Source organism: Electrophorus electricus, chromosome 4 (assembly GCF_013358815.1).
Source record: "Electrophorus electricus isolate fEleEle1 chromosome 4, fEleEle1.pri, whole genome shotgun sequence".
Lineage (NCBI taxonomy): Eukaryota > Metazoa > Chordata > Actinopteri > Gymnotiformes > Gymnotidae > Electrophorus > Electrophorus electricus.
In genome coordinates this window covers 7,829,893-7,851,225 of record NC_049538.1, presented here as the reverse complement: position 1 = coordinate 7,851,225, position 21,333 = coordinate 7,829,893, and the positions used below count along the sequence as shown (strand labels likewise).

The following is a 21,333-nucleotide window of genomic DNA, read 5'->3' as shown; positions in this document are numbered from 1 at the left end:
ATATATCTCTCTAAAAGAACTGAGAAAAGCTTCTTGAAACCAGCACATTTTACATTTCATGTTTATTTCCAAGTTCATCTCAAAAGGTACACTGTCTCTTACTTTCAACAGTTAAAATGTGCTAGAGCACAGCAGTCTAAATTTCTAAAAGCCGGTTATGACAAATACATTCCAATGGAAAAAAAACAAAACTGTATGTATAACAATAATAATAATAATAATTATATCAATAATAAAAAGTGTAAAACAACTACACAGTAGAAAGCATTTAACATCACAATTAAAGAAAAAATAAAACCAGGAAGAAAAAAAATGTACAAAAGTCTTCAGGACGAAGGACAGGAGTTATTACCACAAGCGAGTGTGTTCGTGTGTGTACATGTATTGGTACGTGACCTAGTCAAACATGTCATCGTCGTCAGACTCCGCAAAATATCTGACCTCTTTCTTGGCCCGGCCCGGCCGGTCTCTAGTCGGGTCCATGCGGCTGAAGCTGTTACTACTCACGTCTTCATCGTCCACATCGGAAGCTGGCTTTTTCGGTTTCTGTGGAGTCACATGTGCACGTTAGTGAGTGAGGGCTGTTCCCTCACTGCAGTTGTGAAAGCACATGGAAACTGTGGTACTTGTGTGCAAAGCCCTTTTTAGTAACATACTCTAAATCTGTGGCACAGTCACTTAAATTTAGTTCTGTTCATGGAGGCATACCCTATGTTACAGAGGAAAACATTACAGAATAAAGCCATTTCCCCCAAAATAATAACTTTCCAAAATGCACTGTAGGAAATCTTATGGCAAGGAGACTCACCCGGCTGCTTGGAGCCTTTCCTGTCTTCTTCATGGGCCGGTACTCATCTTCTTCGGAGCCGGACATCTTCCTCTTCCTCCCCCTGCCTTTGCTTGGGCCTTTGGGCGCTGCCAGGGGCTTCTTCGCTGCCGTGTCTGAGTCTGAGTCCCAGACGAAGGTGTCGGGCTTCCTGGGTTTGGCTGGTGCTTTGCGTGGCTTGGCTGCTGCTTCAGATGGCTTCTTAGCTAAAGGGGAACACAAATGAGAATCGCTGAATGACAGTCATTCAGGAGAAATAAAGACGTTTTAATAAAGGCTGAATTTTATAGTTCAGAAGGCTGAGCTGCGCAATAAGCAGCAGCACAAAAGGCACAAAAGACACTCCATTTGTAAAAACTATTACAAGTCTTTCTCGCAGCATTACTGGTTTGCCATGAATGTTTGTGAGTGATATGAATTAGACATAAACTGTCCCAGTTTCAAGTTGTTCAGGTTTTTTTTTTCCCTCAACAGAGAATACTGGGGGGAAAAAGAATGATACGAAGGGGTACCCAAATGCCACATCATTTCCTGAGCTGTACCTCTGCTAGGAAAATCAGATCTTTAAAATACCCCAGCAAGCTGGTCACATGGCACGGCCACGTTCAGGCCACAAAGTCGGAGGAGAGAGCTCCCTGCTGGCAGTGTTGTGATGGTACCTTTTTTAGCTGGAGAAGGCTTCTCAAAAGCTGAGCTGCTGGTGTATGATGAGAAGATTCCTCTGTCCTCGTCACTGTCTGACTTCACTTCTGAGGGAAACATATGTGTGTATATACCCACTCCAGCTTACTGGGCACATGTCAAACGCTCCTGATTTTATGATTAATGATTCTGTAAAGCTAAATAAGCCCCCCCCCCCCCCACGTACCGCTGTCACTACTTTTCTCTGAGGAGGCGAATTTGGATGAGGGGAATATACTCCCTGTCTCCTTCTTCTTGGTTTCTGAAGCAGAACTGGAGACAAAATTGTAAAAAGATTACATATCTAGGTCAAGCATCCACATTTCCAACATTAAATGAATTTTTTTGTTTGTTGGCTTGTTACTGTAAAAGGCAAAAAAAAGTTAAAAAAAAAACCCTTAAAAAAATGTGACTGGATCCGTGGGCCATGTTACACACTGTGGTAAGCTCAGATAAGGTGCACGCTCATGTGAGTTGCATTCACGTACGATGTCAAAGTGGGCTTAGGGGGAAATATGTCGTCCTCGTCCTCCTCGTCCTCGTTGTTGTTCTGCACCGTGGGGAAGCTGTCTTTGTAGGAGTGCTCCGGCGAGACTGGAGCATCATTCTCCAGGTCTTCCTCGCCGTCCTCTTCCTCTTCCTCCTCCTCGGAGAAGTCAAATGTGTACTTCGCCTTCACAGCTGTAGGAAGAGTGAAATGGTGAGTCACTTGTCAGCCTGGCAACATTTTCCAAACTGCAGTATTCTTATAGATCTACCACCGTCCAATCATTTCAGGGCTTTTTTACGGACATACTTTGCGTGTGGGTGTGTGTGTGTGTGTGTGTGTGTGTGTCTAAAACACTCGCTCCCGATCTAAAAAGGCTGAGGAAGTGATTAGCTGCTTGTACATTTGTAAGCATGCTATATGTGTCTTCCCATGTTTTTCCCATTATGAAGCCAGTAGGCGTGAGTGCCAGTGGGCTGTGTAGGACAGAGATCTGCATAATCCAAACGCCTCCTTGGTTGCGCTGCGCTTACATCATACTGTGGCCCACTCGGCAGACAGAGGAGCAGGAGCAAAGCTGAGCTTTGGGAGCCCAAGCTGTACACATGCCCCCCCCCCCCAAAAAAAACCGTGTCCCACGTCAGTGCTGACACACCTGACGCTCTCCGTGACGTTGTGTCTCGCGGGATGATGGGCTGCTCGCTCTCGTCCAGGTCGCTGTCGGACTTGTCGTCGTCGTCGTCCGACCAGGGGTTTCGCTTCTTCGCCTTTTTGGCCGCACCCTTCGCTGTGCCTGGAGTCTTCCTCTGCCTGGGGGCACCTGGGGGAAGGTAGGTGCTCGTGAATCAGAGTCATTCTCTGGGCTGTGCTGCGTTCTAAGCACTCTGTGTGACCTAGAAGATACCAGAAGTATTTAACTCCGTACCAGGTTCTTTCTTCTCCTTCTTGATGCGCGGAGCCTTGGGCTTGGCGGCGGGGTTGGGCAGGCCCGATGGGGAAATGAGCGAGTCTCCTGTCGCCCCGTTGGAGTCCACCATACCGTCATCGTCAAACTCTATCTTCACTGCCAGGTCCGCATCGCCCTGGGAGACGGCCACGCGCACACGAACTTAAAGCACAGACACTGACGTGGGGCAAACAACCTGCACGCATCAAATGGCTCCCCCCGCCCTCTGCCGCTCACCTTCTTCCTCTTGGTCATCTTCTTGGAGGCGTCGGCCTTCATGGCCAGTGTGATCTGGGGCTCCACGCGGCGGCCGAAGGGTGACGGCAGCGTCTCCTCCAGCTGCACCTTCTTCACCTTGGGCTTGCCCACTTTCCCTTTGACCAACTTTACGCCCTGGCCCAGACTGGCATTCTCCCGCTCCTGCTCCTCCACCCGCTGAGAGGGAGTGTGAGAGAGGGAGTGTGAGCAAAAGAGACAGAGAACAGAGAGAGAGACAGAAAGAGAGAGAGAATGAGAATGAGAACAAAATAGCCTCGGCCAACAGTAAAGACACACGAGATCTTTCATTTCTATGACCAAATTATGCCCTGTTAAAACATATTTGCTTTGGCCCAGAGAATATTTACATTAAAAATGAATTTCTGTTTTAAATTATTTATTATTTCATGGTTCAGCCGTTATGATCCACTGCACATCCTTATCCACAAATTCATATCGATACATCTATGTTCACTGACAAGATAAGTTAAATTAAATATGCATATTAAACATTTATTGTATATATACATGCATACACAAATGCAGGAAGTAGCTGTGTAGTGTGCAGTACTCACATCCAACTCCTCAATAAACACGGCCAGGTCTTCCCTCCACAGATCCTCTGGAACCTTCCTCTGCAGTTCATTCAATTCTCCTTTCTGGAACAACATACAGAACGAGCGAGAAAACACACACACACACACACACACACACACAAATATATATATATATAAAAAGACCTTTAATGTCTACAGGAAATGCATTATTTCATCCTGATAGAAAAAAGCATGTGTTTTAGTTTACTGCATTACTTGGCCTCTCTGAGCCCAGTAAAATTAAACTGTCTCACTGCGACTATAATGATGTGATCACAGCCCCTTTTACACCATGCAACTGCGCCATGCACTAAAAGCGCTGGGTTCAGTTGTGTTCTATTCCTGCCAGTAGACGGACTCCAAGGCTCTGCATGAGCAGTTTTACTGAACGGTTTCATTTATCTATTACAATTGGCCCAAACTACCTACGAAAGATGTAATGGGGAAAGCTATTAATGTGCCATTACTGTGAGATGAACACACACCGGATCATCTGCAGTGACGAACCTTTATGTCTCTCTGCTTGAGGACCTCATCAACCTTCTCCTTGGTCAGGCACCACAGGGGCATGTTGAGGATGTAGTTGAAGTTGGGACCTGAGGAGGAGCCCGAGTTCAGGGAGCTGTCACTCTCATGGCCGTCGTGATCCTCGTCCTCCAATGCCTGCGTGAGGGAGGCAACGGGACGACAATATTAACCAATCAAATCATGCCACAAGAAGGAGTAAGACAGACAAGCACTTCACAAGCAGTATGGACACCAGGACGCATGTGCAGGTCTACCTTCTCCTGGGCTTTGTTCCAGGCGGCCACGGGGTCTGATTCATAACCCCTCTGCACCAACATCCGGATCAGATCCCTCTTGGTCTTGTTCTCTGAAAGACGGTTAAGATATTGGGAATCATTGTAATGTATTGCCACTATAGAGTGTGGGTGTCTTTACTCCAAGTATGTGGCAAGGTTGCAACTCCATGTGCTTAAAATATGGGTTCATCATAATCCCAACTAAAATGGATACATCTCTATTAAATCTTCATATCTATTTTGCCGGCAGTAGAGACTAAAAGATATCCATGACAGAGGTTTGGATTATTACAACCAATTCACACCCACAATAAGCCTTCTCATATTGCCTTACAACACATGCTGAAACCTACTTCACATTTTGTAGCCAACAATGTAACTTAGAATGGTGGTTAAAACACTCAAAATAATAATGGTTAGAGCACAGAGGATTATATGAGTTTTATGCGAGATAACGAATAGGCCCAACTGACCATTACAACCAGGAGAAGCCTCATTACTGCAGTGCTGTCACCGCTACTGTTAAATCCAACCACGAGGAGTCACACCACGCATCATGTATCCAGGTCCTGGCTGTAACCTGCCTACTCTTGCTAACTGGAGCCATGAACACACAACTGCTGTAAGAAGGTTTAACGAGGGAGGGGTGGCCGCACTGAAGGCAAAGCCAGGTGCGGGACACATGCTGAAAATGAGGAAGGGCATTTGGCTCACCGATCGAAATCTTCCCTTCGATCTTCTCAAGCACAAAGCGGGCCTGGTTGGAAAGTTTCGCTGACTCGGCGCCCAGGCTGCCGACCAGCCAGTCCTTCCTCAGTTTGTAATAGTGCAAGCGCAGCTCAAAGAACTCCTTCAGGATCTCCTGCACGGACTCGTAACGCTTCAGACAGCCCATGTGATCAAACAGCACCTAGAGCACAAACCCCAGAGAGAGAAGGAGATAAGGGACACTTTGGAACTTTGAAACGAGTAATTGCAGACTAAACAGATGCTTAGTGCAGCAGAGGGGGTCAAGCCTAGTTCAGACAAGAGAACACCAGCAAGGGGGAGAGAAAAGTTTTACGACACATTATTATTCAACTCGTAAATTCATGACTGGGCATTTCCTGTCAGAATAGCTTCCAACCAAAAGCGGCCGTGGAAAGCTGCCTCCGTGCCTGCTTATGGCCTAAATACGACAACAAACAACAGGGATGTTTCTGCTGAAATATTGGTGACAAAGCAACGCACCTTGGCAAGCACAGCTGGACAATACTGAATTCCAAATGTTAAAAAATTCCAAAATGTAAAAAAAAAAACCACAACAGCTCCAACACAGGATCAGTATATGGAGTCAGTATTGCCGAGCGCTGCGCTGTCAGGACAGGCTCCAACCCCGTTACCCTGGAACTGGATTAAGTTTAGGGGATAAGTGAATGAATGAGTATAGAAGTTTATTTCACAGTATTGGGAAAATGGGCTTGTTTACTTGCCTAAAATGATATATTAACTCCTGATATTTTGGGAAAAAATAAACCCGTTTTCTTCTCTAATGTTTTAGAATATTATTGTGAGAACCACAATGCAGTTTTATAACCTGAAAACAAAAAAACATCTATAATACACAATATGGTGCTCAACCTCACTCATTAAGGTATTTTGAGAAGAAATCATGTAATACTGAATACCACATTTCAAGTTGCAATATCACAATGTCCATTTAATTCCACATTGCCTAGCCCCATTAGCAGGTATTAAAGCTCGGGTTTTTGTGCTCTGCTCACCATGGAGTTGCAGGTGAGAGACGACTGCAACTTGAAGACCTTGTGGAGACCTGCCGCCTCGGCCTGGGCAAGCTTCTCCTCCGTCATGCGCACCACAAACTTCACTGTGGCGTCCGTGTGGTACTCCTTGTAGTCCGTGATGAGTGCCGGTGTCTTCTCCGTGCCCTGGAGCATGGGCTCCAGCACAGACTCCTTATATGCCTGTACGGAGAGGATGGGGACAGGGATGAGGACAGTCAGTGGGAATGTCGCTGCAGCCCACGGGCCAACGCATGCCACACTTTGATGGCACTTGATGGATCATTTTCTTCTTTATCATCTTGTAATTTATGCCAGTACAATATTATCTGCTTATATTCTAACTAATTTCCCCATGACAAAATTACAACTGAAGTAATGGCAGTCAGAAAAGCAAGTGTGTGAGTTCATTTGTTGTAAGTGAGGTTCTTAGACAAGACCTATTTAGTAAAACTCTTCCTTGGCATAAAGTGTGAAATCCTGTTCTAAACACACCGAGCGCCTTCTAAAAACACACATCTCCAGTGAGATCTGCCTGCAAGTGGGTCACCTACAAAACTTCACATGTACGGTGAATAAGATTTATACTTTAGCAAGAGGTCAGAAATACTCTGATGATCAGCAAAAAAAATGTAAAAATGCTTTCACCGAACTGCCTGACTGGCAGTCTTTTTTAAATGTTTCTTCTTCAAAACTGTGTGGAGCCTGATTTTGTTAACCTGGGTCATCGTGTACCTGTGTCCAGGTGCGAATCGGAAGCTCTGTGATCTCAACGGTGTTCTTGTCCAGCACAGAGACCTCACCACTGACCATGTACTGGTTCTGCCCCAGCTCATGGATCACTCCCTTGAAGTTCTTATAGCTGGGGAGCTGGGTAGGGACACACAGAGGGACAGGGAATCCATAACGTTCAAAAGGGAAGGGTACGAAGACCGGCCCCGCCACTGCAACATGCCAGAGGAGGCTGAGGTTGATGTGAACTATCTTTAATTCAGCAGCAGCTGTTTCACTGTGGTGGCTGCACCACTGTGAGATGAAGCTTGTACCATAGGCAGGGGGTCCTGGTGGTCCAGCATGCGGTTGATGTTGTTGACTATCTCTCGTGGGTCGTAGTTGGGGATCTTGCAGGCCCAGCCGGTACCGATGCCCTCGGCTCCGTTCACCAGCACCATGGGGATTATGGGTATGTACCACTCTGGCTCCACCTTTTGGTTGTCATCATAAAGGAACTTCAGCAGGTTGGAGTCCACAGCAGGGAACAGCAGCTTGGCGAGAGGACTAACAGAGCACACGCAAGAGAGAAAGACGCACACAAAAAGAGAAATACACAGAAAGAACACGTTTGATTTAAAAAATAATTTCTAGAACAAAATTGAAGTTGGCAATTATTAAACAAATATTGTATATATTACAAACACTTTGTACAGTCTCTAGGCCACATCAGACTGTAACACACAACTGTTGCAATGTAATAATTGGAGATTATAAAGTTAATTTGATCCAACCAAAACTGCAAACATTCCAACTAAAAGCAGTACAGCTTCTTCACACACACACACACACACACACACACACACACACACACACACACACACACACACACACACACACACACACACACACACACACACACACACACACACACACACACACACGAGTGTGTCAGACCTGAGCATGGTGAAAATGTAACGAGGGCTGGCTGCGTCTTTGCCCCCGTTGATGCGGGTGCCAAACTGACCCAATGGCTGCAGGATGTTTACATTGTTGCTACCCACAAAGTTCTGGGCCAAATTCACGATGGTCATCATCAGAGCTTGCTGGACATGGCAAAAAAGATAACACTATTCAACACACAGGGGGCATTCTACTTCTCCAGGATAAATGTTTGCAAACAAATTGCCTAAGCATTACTTGTTAGCAGTTTATGCAGACACACACTTATTAGAAAGGTCATCATAAGTGCACACACACACCTCGCCATGGTGGTATGCAGACATCTCTGCTACTGAGCCAGCCAGCTGAGCAACCTTCACCTCCCTCTTATCATTCCTCTTCAGACAGGTGAACAGCACCTTCCTCTGGCCTGGCTTCATACCTGCACACACACACACACACACACACACACACACACACACACACTTACTTTTCATCAGAATTCACATTTCTGCTCTTGGCCTCCATAGTGGCATATCATAAAAACAACAAAAAGACCCATAAAAAGCACAAAACATAAAAAAACAAAAACACGACTGTTCTTATGTACTTAGAGAAATATAAATATATAAAATGTACTACATCTACTGTATATACATTTTCAAAAGCCTAAAAATACATGCAAATAAATTCAAGGTTAATGTTAAGAAGAGAAGGGAATTCCCCTTAAGTGCTTTGCAAACGATGCGGTAGCCTCAGAGAGTGCAGAGGGCATCAGAACTCCCTGATCTGCCGTACTCCCTGAAGTCCTTTAGCACTCATCTCAGACGCAAACCTCAAAAATAAAACCTTGTGACTGCTCTATTGTCGTTGAACATGCCAAACTTTGTTCCTCACATCTGTTGTTTACCGCTTTAAAAAGAAAAGGCTACTGGGCAAAACACACACACACACACTCCACTTATGTGGCAGTAACGTGTAACTACAAAGGACACGCACCATCGACAAGGGACGGGATGGACCTCTCATTGTCGGAGTTGGAGAAGAGAATGAGCTCTTTGTTGATGAAGTCGTTGTAGGACAGGTGGCGTGTGCAGGTGCCGTACAGGTATTGCTGCGGTGAGAGAATGACAGGTGTGTTACAAGGTGAGCACCAGCACTTCTTGCAGACCCGGGGGGTGCTACGCTAAGCTCATTCACAAGAGAGCGCCTGAAAGCAACAAACTCCCGTTCCAGAAAATTACATTTCATTTGCCACTGACTAGCAGGAATCATATGCTATCCTTACAGGCAAAGGCAACACCAAACAACAAAATGCAAAACATTACTAAGCAGTAATAGTAGTAGTAATGTACATGAATAAAGAAGCAAATAGCTATGACTAGAACTAAGAAACACGGTGAATGACTTGTTTTCCCAGAGGCTCTGTGATACGTTTGCTTAAATCTCCTAACTGTACAGTTGTGCCTGTTGTAGGGGCTTGGCTTTAAAGCGTGCCTGATCCACGGGCCTCACCTCGGGCAGGCCGTGCATCCTCCTCTGTCGTCTGTCCTCCATGAAGTTAGTCAGCCACTCTTTCCTGTCGTCCGTCTTCTTCTTGCTGAAGGCCTGAAACGAGGGGGGGGGGACAGGTTGCCGCGCTGTACTCTGAACAGGCGTACTCCCAAGGAGAACCGCAGATTTTGGAGGACAAGTGCTAAACAATTAGGGAAGGCCACGGATGTCAAGGTCTCCACCCAAGAACTGTGTGGAACATTCACAGGACACAAAAACGGTGCCTTGCAAAAGGACCTGAACCCCTCAAAAGCCATCACATTCATCTAGATTACAAATTAAAATGTTTGTGACATATTTTATTTTAAAAGGCTGTCCCACAAAATGAATTAATCTAAAATTATATTGGTTTCATGTAAGGGAATAATCAATTGAAATGCTTGAAATAAGAGTTTTTGCACAATTATTCAACCATGTGCTGTGGAAGCTGATAAAAGATGTTACGCTAATGAGGACACAGTTGGTTTACAATTGGCCTATCCATCATTAAGAACACTTTACCTTTTCCAGATAACAGACCTCCTTAATTCAGATGCCATTAGTTAGACTGTAAATCTGAAGGAAAGCAGCGAAACGGAGCATTCTATGGAAATTAGAGATAAAAATTATAGGCAAGCACTAAAGCAGGAGAATAATATCTGTGTGTTTGGATATCCCAGTGTTGGGTGCACAGTGAGGAAATGGAGGCTGCCCAGTCATTGCCTAGACCAAACCGGCCCTTCAAAACTCAGCATCAAAGCAAGAAGGGATCTCATAAAGGTTTAAGACACAGAGGGGCCAACAAGCACTTTGAATGAGCTACACATTTCGGTGTGCAGACTGCAGTGAAGATGTGCCAACAATATCAAGAGATCTGCATACAACTGGCCTGTGTGGGAGGGTGGCTGGAACGACGCTGATACTAAAGAAAAACGTCAGAGCATATCTGGAGCTCTAAAATGTAGTACATGATTTTGTGGTCGGATTTAGAGGGCATAGATATTTTTGCAAGGCACTGTAACTTACATGTAGGTAGAACTGTTTTTTTTTAAAACACTAAAGTCATAACATCACCTGTGCCACTGCAACACCACACTTGGTCCCTCTCAACCACACCTAGTCAATATCAAAATGCCAAACACCCTGAGAACTCTCCTTAAAACGGTTAAAAAAAACAACAACACAAATTAAACATGACATAAAAACTAACCAAAGTAATGGCAGCATCGTCCTCTGTGCCTCCATACTTGAACGTGATCCGATGTCTCTCCATGTCGGCAAAATACTCCTTTGCCTCTTTGCTTGTGCTTGTACCCAAACCTAGTGCATTGCATCGGTAAAGATCACAGTTAAGTATGTCAGGATAGTTGTGGAAACATTATGGCTCATATGCTAGTTAAAACGAACCTTTGTAGTACTTTATGTGCCACGTTTTGTGGTTCTCTGTCTGTTTCTTCCACTCTTCAAATTCTGGAATGCTGTAGAAGGAAACTTCCTGTTTGTTCTTGGTGGCCTGTGTGACAGGTGTTGGTGCGAAATAACATTTTGTAAATGTGCAACAATTGCTTATGCTGTGTAACGGGGAAGGATTTCAAATGTGAGGCCGAAGTTTGTACCTTGACGATGGGCGTGATGAACTCCTCTAAAAACGTGTGTTTGAGCAGGGACGGCCAATTATGGTGGAAGAAGTTGATGAGCAAGCCCTTGATGTGCGAGCCGTCTTGATCCTGACCACACCAAAACGTCATAACATCAGTACATGCCTCTTAGGACTGGCATAGCAAGCTCCGTGCAAACAAACATTTGGCCTGTCAGAATGCACCACCTGCTTCAGGTGAAATATCTTTTTCTGTCCATAGAGTGGTTGGGTGAGAAAGGGGACCGTGAATGTAATACTGAAGACACGCCACCTGATCGGTCATGATCATGATCTTGCCATATCGTAGAGTTTTCAGGGAGTCGGGGTCGTCGTAGCTCTTCTTGTACTGCAGGCCCACGATCTTGATGATGTTGTTGATCTCTGCATTTTCCATGATCTACAAACAGAAGAGCATAAATCATACATGCCAGTACTATTTAGCGACGACTCTAAATTCCCTGGATCAAGCGTAGCTTTATGATTGCAGATACCTACTATATATTACTCTAGACAATGTTCTTTTAAAGCTTGCATTTTCGTTGTTTTCTGTGTCTGTGCTCTGTGACTGGCTGCAGTCTGGGCCCTTACCTGTTTGTGCGTGGCCTCTCGTACATTCAGGATTTTGCCCCTTAGGGGGAAGACCCCATAGCGGTCTCGCCCGATCACGCCCAGCCCCGAGACGGCCAGCGATTTGGCTGAGTCTCCCTCGGTCAGGATCAGTGTGCAGTCGGATGAGTGCTTCCCACCTTTCGCACAAGAGACAGGGTGTGGCGGCTCAGAACGCTTCAGGAGCAGTTTAACCAGCGGGTGGACAAGACAGACTCCCGCAGGAGGAGAAAAATGCTGATTTTGCTCATGTTTTGTTTCTGACTGAAAATACTGGAATATGCAAAAGCATGTTTCAACACTATATGACACGGCATTCACAGAATGAGCCCACCACTCGAAGATATTTAAAGCAGAGCCAGTAGTGCCTATATAAAACTGCTGTTCATATACTGCCTACCCTTGGCATAAATAATTAAATATATAGAAGAAAAATCTATCTCCAGATCCCTGTAAGCTGACAGATAAAGGGAAGTATAGCAAAGCTGGGGGGGGGGGGGGGGGGGGTTGAGGCGGATGGAGTTTCTGCTGAACTCACCGGCATCGTTAGCGTCGTCCAGCTTGGGTATGCCTTTGATCTTGCTGTGTTTGACTGAAGAGCACTTTTTATTCAGCTGCGTCTGAGCTTTGAACTTCACCCAGTTCAGAATGCTCTCCACTATGCCGCAGTTTGTAGCCTAAACAGTGAGGGCAGACCAGTCACTGCTCGATGCAACCGTTAAATGTTATGGTATTACTAATCACACAGAATGCAAGCAATTCATGTGAAGAAAACCAGGAGCTCAAAAAACAGCTCTGGCACACTAAAGTTTAGTTTTCTAGCATCCAACATATTCTCATTCAACACAGCTTTTAATTACTAATGCCTTCACAAGCTAGGTCAGGCCCCTTATACCAAGAAAAACCACAAGACTTCATGCTGAGCACAGGATACCCAGCACCAAGACTGGGCTACCTGGGAGCTAAAGGTGCCAATGAAAGCAGACACGCTGTACATGCAGCCCACCTATGCTCTCTGACCCTGGTCAATGACCTCGCCAAGCCAGAGAACACTTACTGCTCGTATGAATTTTTCAGAGAGTGCACATTTGGAACCAAAGCTTTTGGTATGAAGAGTCATGTTTTCCTTGGTCTGAGAGTCGAAGGTTGGGTTCTCGATCAGTGCATTCACAAACACCCAAATGTGGTTCTTGACCTGAAATGACACCACCCATTTCATCATCATGACTTAAGAACCGGTAACTTCTCAGAGGTCTGAAAATGGTTTTGAATAAGGTATACCTCCTAAACTTATTATAAACATTTGACTGATGACATGCTTGAAAAATAAACTGTTTCATGTCTGATCAATGTAAGATATTATATATAAATAAAGATATATAACATTTAAAGCCCAAACCTGGAATGGTTTCACAGACACACCAGCTTTGTTCTTCTTCTTCACCACCTCAATGAGTTTCGCCACAATTTGGTCCACGACATAATCAATGTGCCGACCACCCTGAGAGAAGCAAGAGTCCACAGTAATTAAACATCTAACATCTTCAGCACTACTTACTTCAAATGACTCCAGTCACAGTTTCTGTAGCCTCAGGGAATAAAGAAACTCCAGGAACCGCCTCACCATAGCTTTAAGCGTCTGTCCCCATTCTTAGAAAATATTGCTAAAATATATATGCAAACTGCAAATAACACGGTGTGGTGTTAAAATGATTCTGAATGTAGTCAGAGAGGCAAATCAATTCTGTTGGCAAAGCAGTCATGCATTCGAGTGAAAGTGATGTTCCAGTGACACCAGGTTACCACTGCTGCGACTGAGATTGTAGTCATTTGGAACAAATAATTATCAATCAACAAAGTGAATGGTGGTCACTGGATTTGATCCCAAGGTCATTTTATGAATGCAAAGCAGTTACCATAATGGTTAGATTTGGCTCCACAATGAAATTCACCTTAAATGTCAGGATTTAACCAACGGTCCTTTTTTGTTTAGATTTATAGACATATTTACTGGTACCTCGCAAAAAACCCTCCCTGGCCTGAGTGACCTGCTGAGGGTGCTGAGTGACCTGCTGAGGGTGCTGTTTTACTCCTGCTACCTTGGTGGTGGCGATGCTGTTGACAAAGCTGATCTGCTGGAAGCCCTTCTCGCTCATGGTGAGGCACACCTCCCAGCGCTCGTTCACCGACTCGTTCACTACCTTCAGGGCCACGCCCGTCTCGTCCAGCTTGTCCTTCACGTACAGGTCCACGTAGCTGCGGAAGCCGTTCACCTGTGTCAGGACGGGGCAGAGGGGATGCTGAGTGACGCTGCCAACCTGGACATGCTGGGGGTGGCTGACAGAGGACAAACCGGCATCAAGAAAAAACAGCGCAAATATCTTCCTTAGAACATATGGGCACTAGTCATGCTTGTGACTAGAGGTTTAAACCTTACATAACATAAAAATACAAACAAGACTTTCGCCTTTCACAATAAAAGTAACTACTCTGATTAAAATACTTTAAGTAGTTAAGTAGTTTAAACTCTTAGTAGTTTCACAGTTCAGATATAATTATGTGCACTAGATTGATAAAATCACAGTGGCCTTTAGAATCGATGAATTAACCAAAACCAATGTTTTATTACTCCCCTTCTTCTGATATTATTTATAAATTAAAAGGGGGAAAGAGTTGACTACAAACCGTCTGTAATGCTTATATAGCACACATAGGTGTTTGCACTAAGCAGCTGTTTAAAGGGGATGCTTGTAAGCACAAGCACCAGCTGCAGCTGTGTCTCTTGTGCTCACTTCTCCAAAGTCAAACGCTATTCATACACAACTAGGGCAATTACAGCTTCTGGTCTTTTAAAGTCACGACATTAACTGCCAATGTGTTGAGCAAAGACCGGATTGACCAAAATAACATGGTGACTCAAAGGCTAGAATAGGCAGGTCTAGCTTCATGTGACACACACACACACACACACACACACACACACACACACACACACACACACACACACACACAAGGTAATGGCAGTTCTTAGCAGCATGCACGATTTGGGCCACCAAAAATTATGGGCCACTTAAATGAGCTACTACAAAACACCAACAGATAACGAAATGAAAAACAGCTGTATAACAGTCTATAACCATATTCACAGGAGTGGGCATGTAGTTACGGCAGGACTAAGCAACATATGATTATATAGTCTTGATGATAAATGATATTTGTAAATAAAAACCCAACCACTAGCTCGTGGTCTTTTGAAAATAGGGCACTGGTGTAATGACAAATCCAACATCCACAAATATACCTGCCACACACCTGGTGACCTATGTGTGCCACTCATGTCAAAGTAAGGGCTGGCTCTGGTGTCTCCCCATCAGCTAAGGGCCAGGGGCGCGGTGACTTACAGGCAGCTTCTTTCCGTTGAGCATGACCTTGACACCCCTGCAGGAGCCAGCCACGTCGTAGGCCCTGCGCGTGAGGAGCGCGACAATGTCCTTGTCCAGCTTCTCCATTTTGAACTTGGCCAGGTCCGGCTGGAATGTGACGCAGGTGAAGTCGTCGCCGTCAAAGAACTTGATCCTGGGCTCGCTCGCTTTCGTCATGTTGTTCTGCCATGTCTTTTTTTGCCGGGGGGGGGGGGGGGGGGGGGGAGACAGATCTTTTTCTTTTGTTGTTGTTGATTAATGAATTTCCTCAGACACAACTAACACAGTAAATAACAACTGTTAATAGTGAGGCACTAGGACAGCTCATTACAGCTTATGCCACAGAGAATCAAGCCCTGTAGTTCTTGTATGCCTTCTGAACCTCTGGATAGACAAGATAAGTCAGAGACAGACTGCACTCCTTATCTTGGACTCTTGCACAGTGCCACATGCCATTGTTATTGTGAAATTAACTGTGCCTTCAAAGCCCATGTGGAAAGGTGTCAAATGCTGAGATCAAAATCACAACCGACATCAGTCTGGCGTCCCGTGCACGACAAGCATGCTTGATAAGATTTCCCCACCGCTAAAAGATAGTAGGTGCAACTGCCACTTTAAACATTCAAACCTTTGTATAGATAAAAGCCCATAGTGTTTCTTTAACAAGTACTCACCTCAGTAAGTCACAAAAAGACCCTACAAAATCAATATAAAACCCACATTTCTGTCACTGGATCTCAGCCAGACTTTAAGCAACAGTCTGTGTGAAGTTCCTTAATTATAGCTCTAATGGGATGTACAGTACCTGTTTGAAGCTGTGTTTGTACTCTTTGCAGGCTGTCTCCACTGTGAACTTGGTGCTGAATATGTTACAGAGTTTAGCGCCGTACCCATTCCTCCCACCTGGAGGGCACAGATAAGACATCTGCTTTAAGGACAATAACAAGTTACCTAGACCACAAATGCAAATCTGTAAAGAAAGAACACACTGTATGCCAATATACTCTGCACAAACCTGCTAACTTTTCTTCCTCATAAAGCTATTTACACACTTCATATATCATCACATTAACCAATCTTCTCCAAATACAAGCAGTTATTTAAGATCTGCTTTTAAACTTTCATGTCTGATGGCCTTTCAGTACTCTTCCTCCTGGGATGGTTTACACTAACTGGCCCAGGTTGACGTAAAGTTACCTGTGACTTTTTTCTCCTCGTCGTCATAGTTGCTGGATGTGAGCAGGTGGCCGAAGATCAGGGCGGGGACGTACATCTTCTCCTCTTTGTGCTCCACCACGGGGATTCCTTTCCCGTTGTTCCATATGGAGATGGTGTTTGACTCCCTGACAGAGTGAGAGAACATGCCAGGTGCTAAGGGAACGATCACAGAGGAAACACACACACGTGCGCGCACGCAATGCAATTCTGCTAGGAACGAACAAGTCTGCTGAAACGCTAATCTCTGGTAAACACTGAAGGAAAAAAATTAACTACGCAATTTCATCACTTCATTTGTGCCACTCTGATATTTAAGTGCCATATGCAGACATGTTAAAGACACAGCATCTGTAGTCTACCCAACCTTTTACCTCTTTGGGTTCACATAAAAAAATAAAATAAATGACAGCCTACATTCTCAAGAGGGGAGAGGCCATTTGTTAAAAAAAAACAACCGAACGCTTGAGACAGACAGGGTATGCTAAATGTAGGCTGGCTAAATGAGGTGGTACCCGAGAGGGGATAACAAGCTGGTGTGTGTGTGTGTGTGTGTGTGTGAGAGAGAGAGAGAGAGAGAGAGAGAGAGAGAGAGAGAGAGAGAGAGAGAGAGAGAGAGAGAGAGAGAGAGAGAGAGGGAGAGAGGACACGGGTCTGAGCAGTCGGCTGAGGCTTCCTGGAGGTGAAACGAATGTGAAATGAGGTGCCTGCCTGCCTGCCAGACGTGCTCTCATTAGGATGCTCTCAGTCCCGCCGCCTCCCTCTGACCCATCTCTCTTCACTCCTCCTTTACTCCCTATCCCCCCTTTTTTCCTCCTCCTCTTTGCTCCACAACCCCCCCCCCCCAATAAATTCTTTCATTAGATTTCCTTAACCCACACTGCTCTTCTCCACCACAATCCCAGGTTCCCTCCATCCTTCCTTTCTCTTCCAGGCCCCTCATCTTTTCATTTGCTCCTTTTCTTCAACCCCAACGTGCTCCTCTTCATCGCTACGCACTATATTCGCATTGCGCTAAATCTCACCCAAGGACACACCACGTGTGCATAGATCCCTAAAGCCATACTAAACCCCGATTATACACACTCCAAACATCATGAAGCAATATGGCAGACAGCATGTGCTCTTAATGCACTTCCAGAACGAAGTCTTAGCCTAATTCGTTTAAGCTACGCTGCGCACGGGAAGAAATATTAGCCGGGTCCATCCTGCTGCAGAAATCATCTTTCCAACCGTCTCTAAGTGTACGAGACCAGCGGGAAGTTGATTACAGAATCATGCCGTGCATCAGGGACTCAAGAGCCAGATTTCTGAATATGGCACGGAATCTTCGCACTACTTCTGGGCATTTTTTGCAGCCTAACATTATGCCTGAGCCCTTGAAACAACAAAGCTTTGCCTTAAAAAGGGTGTGTGGCACAGCTAGTTGTCATATTTATTTTTCTTTATTCAGCACAAGTGCATAGAGGATAGGGCAGCAGAGCAGGGAGACCGCTCAACAGGCAGGAAGGGGCGAGTCCTGCCTTACTGAAAACTAAGAGCAAAGAGGTCAGAGAATTCCTTGACTTCTCATGATGCCTTCTTAGGGGAGGGAGGGTTTATATACTCACGGGTCAATGGTAATTTTGATGGTAGACATGCTCTTGTCTCTCTGCTTGTTGTCAGCTGCATTAACTGAGGACGGAGGGAGAGTACAGACAAAAAAAATAAATCAATCAAAAACAAAAATGTGTCACGTCATTAAATGAACTATCCTAAACAACAGTGGTTGTGATAACAGCAGAAACAATAGTGGGAATAATTCTCCTGGCAGACAAATGTGCTGTTCTGCAAGACCCAATAAGGACGTGGAAGCCTTTTTAATTACTTTCATCCCCATAAGGACACCAAAGAAAAGTACAGCATGATGCATTCGAAAGGCAGGAAAGTTATAGTTCCATAGGACAGTGTATTTTAGTAAATACCCTTCAACAGTACCGAACAGAGTAAGGTATGCTTGTAAAACACTCTGAAGAGCTTGTATGATTTGGAGACATGCCAGAAAACCACATTATGTTTCACATATGATGTAACAGTGGAGCACAGAGTCAAATGAAATCAATTACAGAAGCGGCGCTGAGCAAGGGAAGGAAATACCAGACATTGACTTACCTAGAATTTCATCAAAGATCTTATATAATCCGGGGACGTAAGTGATCTCGCGCAAGTTCATACCGATCTCCTCATCAAAAACCCACATTTGCTGGAACCAACACAGACATAAGCACAGATCAAACAGACTAACCCAAGAAAGCTAAGCTGCTCGATGGTCCATTTCAAAGGGCAAAAGTCCCACTGATCAAGCAATTTCACGTTCACTTGTTTGTGACAAATGTTGCACAGCAGACACTTAGCGTTTGGATCCTAGCACACTCAAGTCCGCGCCATCTTTAGCTGAAGATGGAGTGGAGGTCCGTGGAAGTTTGAAACAACGGGAAAAATGGTCTGACACTCTTTGTCAGGTTCTAGTGCTACACCTCGGGCCCCTCCAGACCACAGCCTCTGCCAGAACCCTGAGCTGCTCCTCACCTGAGTGACTGGCTCCACCGAGCCGATGTAGGTGTCCGGGCGGAGGAGAATGTGCTCCAGCTGTGTCTTCTTCTGGTATACACGCTCCACGGACATCTTCTTGGAGCTCTCCTTCTTGGGCGGATCAGCTCGCCCGCCGTCCGCTCGACCATCCGCCTCCTCCTTCTTGGCGGCATTGTTCTTGTCAAAGAGGGTCTGGCGGCACACGCAGGGGCACATGTTTCATTAGGGGACCTGTTGGCAGCCTCAGGGGCTGGACATCGTCCAGCGTTCGACTTCTGTCTGATTGCATGTCCGAGTTAAACCCAGGAAAGCAGGTGGTGTAAATGACTAACGTATGAGCGAACGACACTGTGCAGACACTTTCCACCTCTTCACTTATAGTGCAGTGCCATATATAAATGTGTGATATTTAAGAAAGCTCTTAGCCTAAGGAAGCATTTGAGATTATCTGAAAGAAATCAATCTGTGGAGCATCCTTGAAACAGGCAGATATATCTAGAAATAGCCAGAGGAAGCTTAAACATAAAGGGAGGAATGATTTTACAATGTTTAAGTGTTCTTAACCTGATAGGATCTTATCTCTGAAACAGTTATGTGAGAAAAATAAATTCTAGTTTATAAAGTCAAAAGTAAAGTGGAACAAGACAGCAAATGATTATATCTCTGATCCCAACAACATGAACAAAACTGAAAATGCCATCTGTTCAATTCCCTCATTATTAATATCAACAATGTCCAAATGCAATTATGCCTGGTTCAAAGAGAACCACTGGATGCTCCTATACTTTGGCCATTTAAACAAACATCTCCTTATATTTAAAAAGAAATTAGTGTAATAACTCAGTAACAACGGTTTATATAATCCCGCTGTGCTCGGGTCAGAGGTCATATTTACTACTATGTTTACTTACGTCATCTATATACACAACTAGAACTGGCAAGTCACTTCTAGTCTGAATATAACAGGACAGATATCTTTTTTGGGGGGGGGGGGGTCTTAATAATCTGAGCCCCGCTCATCACGCCTCTCCTGACCCCGGTTCTTGTACTGTGTCCCGCGGCCAGCTGCTCCGTTGTTGCTCACTGGTGCGGACGGTCCAAAACTTGAGTTAGTTAGTTAGCTAGAAGACTTCACTGCTCCCGTTTAGGATTTAACACTGAGCTGGTTGTTGCCCTCAAAACCAAGGAGGTCTATTAATACACCATTGTCTCCACTTGCCTCTCATTCTTTTAAATGAAATTGACTTAGTAGGTTGCCTAGCTGAAAACAGTCCGGCAGAGAATCACTGCGGAGGCAGCTACTGCAAAACAAAAGGACTTTCAAATGTTGCCCTCTCCGCTTGCTTTGTTAGCTAACCTGAGCTAGCTAACCAGATGTAGTGTACATGTAGTTAAACATGTTTAATAAATCCTCTGGTACGGCAGAGCATTATATGACTGATATCCTTAATTCGAACAATCTTTTGGGAAGTTTTAAGACACCCCTGAACTATCAAGCTATTTGCAGCACTAGCTCCACTAGGCTAGCTATCGCTAACTACCCCACTAGCCAAGCTTGTTAGTTAGCATATCTAGCTAGCACACTAAGCGCGCATTTCCAGAGGAGAAAATAACTGGCTTATCTTGCACAATAAAATAGCGCTCATTCTGACTGACTAGTTTATAACGCGGTCATCGCTACATTATTATTGTTTTGGTACTCACCACCCACGTCAAAGCCCCGCTTCCCGCAGCACCGTTGGACATGATCCTATTGTGTTCCAAGGCTGGTGTGATGATGTTAAAAAATTATCAGTCTTCATAAAAAAATGTCTATAAACGCTGTCGTCGCATCAAACGCTGCGTCCCATGTGAACGGTACAGGTTTTGTGATATTTATAAATGGGGGGATTGTATTTCCAGGGAGATAATTACATAGAGACAGTGTGCCCGGAGAGGTGAGTGTACTTCGGCTATTGTTAAAATCGACAAGCGGTACTACACAAGGCCTGAATGCCCTACTACTAGCTACAACTCACAAGACTGCCATGCTGGCTAATAAAATAGGACTACAACAAAACACACATTACATTTTCCGTAACATTATACTTAATAACATAAATATTAACAGTTTAAGTATATTTTGTGTGCAACGTTGGGTTGTTGCCACATTCCTTGGTTTTTCATTCAGAAACAATAACACCACCGATACGTCCGTCCGGCTTCACCATCGGTGCAGCGACAAGCCCCAAAATCCCAGTCGACCAATAGGGTGATGGAAATCCCAGTCGACCAATAGGATGCTGGAAATCCGAGGCGCCGGCATCCAAACCAATA

At 44.9% G+C, this 21,333-nt stretch overlaps 1 protein-coding gene across 3 annotated transcripts; it reads right to left on the bottom strand.

The window, feature by feature from the left end:
• Window positions 1–45: 45 nt before the first annotated feature.
• top2b (DNA topoisomerase II beta) lies at window positions 46–21,286 on the bottom strand. Of its 3 annotated transcripts, XM_027024630.2 has the most exons (35): window positions 20,722–21,283; window positions 19,015–19,209; window positions 18,598–18,688; window positions 18,057–18,120; window positions 16,429–16,574; window positions 16,037–16,134; window positions 15,211–15,423; window positions 13,909–14,082; window positions 13,209–13,310; window positions 12,867–13,004; window positions 12,348–12,486; window positions 11,792–11,949; window positions 11,475–11,600; window positions 11,181–11,291; window positions 10,972–11,077; window positions 10,775–10,884; window positions 9,547–9,639; window positions 9,031–9,145; window positions 8,352–8,473; window positions 8,047–8,195; window positions 7,425–7,656; window positions 7,114–7,248; window positions 6,361–6,561; window positions 5,312–5,507; window positions 4,577–4,668; window positions 4,302–4,457; window positions 3,774–3,857; window positions 3,178–3,375; window positions 2,920–3,076; window positions 2,650–2,814; window positions 1,996–2,188; window positions 1,695–1,780; window positions 1,486–1,575; window positions 809–1,032; window positions 46–546 (listed from the first exon to the last, which is right to left on the bottom strand). In XM_027024630.2, exons 1-35 carry the CDS (start codon window positions 20,761–20,763, stop codon window positions 397–399), a joined length of 4,851 nt encoding a protein of 1,616 aa, XP_026880431.2. In that variant the 5' UTR covers window positions 20,764–21,283; the 3' UTR covers window positions 46–396. The 3 variants fall into 3 exon arrangements, with proteins under 3 accessions (XP_026880431.2, XP_026880433.2, XP_026880432.2); XM_027024631.2 differs by lacking the exon at window positions 46–546 and having other exon boundaries at window positions 978–1,034; window positions 1,487–1,575; window positions 20,722–21,286; XM_027024632.2 differs by lacking the exons at window positions 16,429–16,574; window positions 18,057–18,120; window positions 18,598–18,688; window positions 19,015–19,209; window positions 20,722–21,283 and adding an exon at window positions 15,906–15,927 and having other exon boundaries at window positions 16,037–16,103.
• Between the last annotated feature and the right edge of the window lie 47 nt (window positions 21,287–21,333).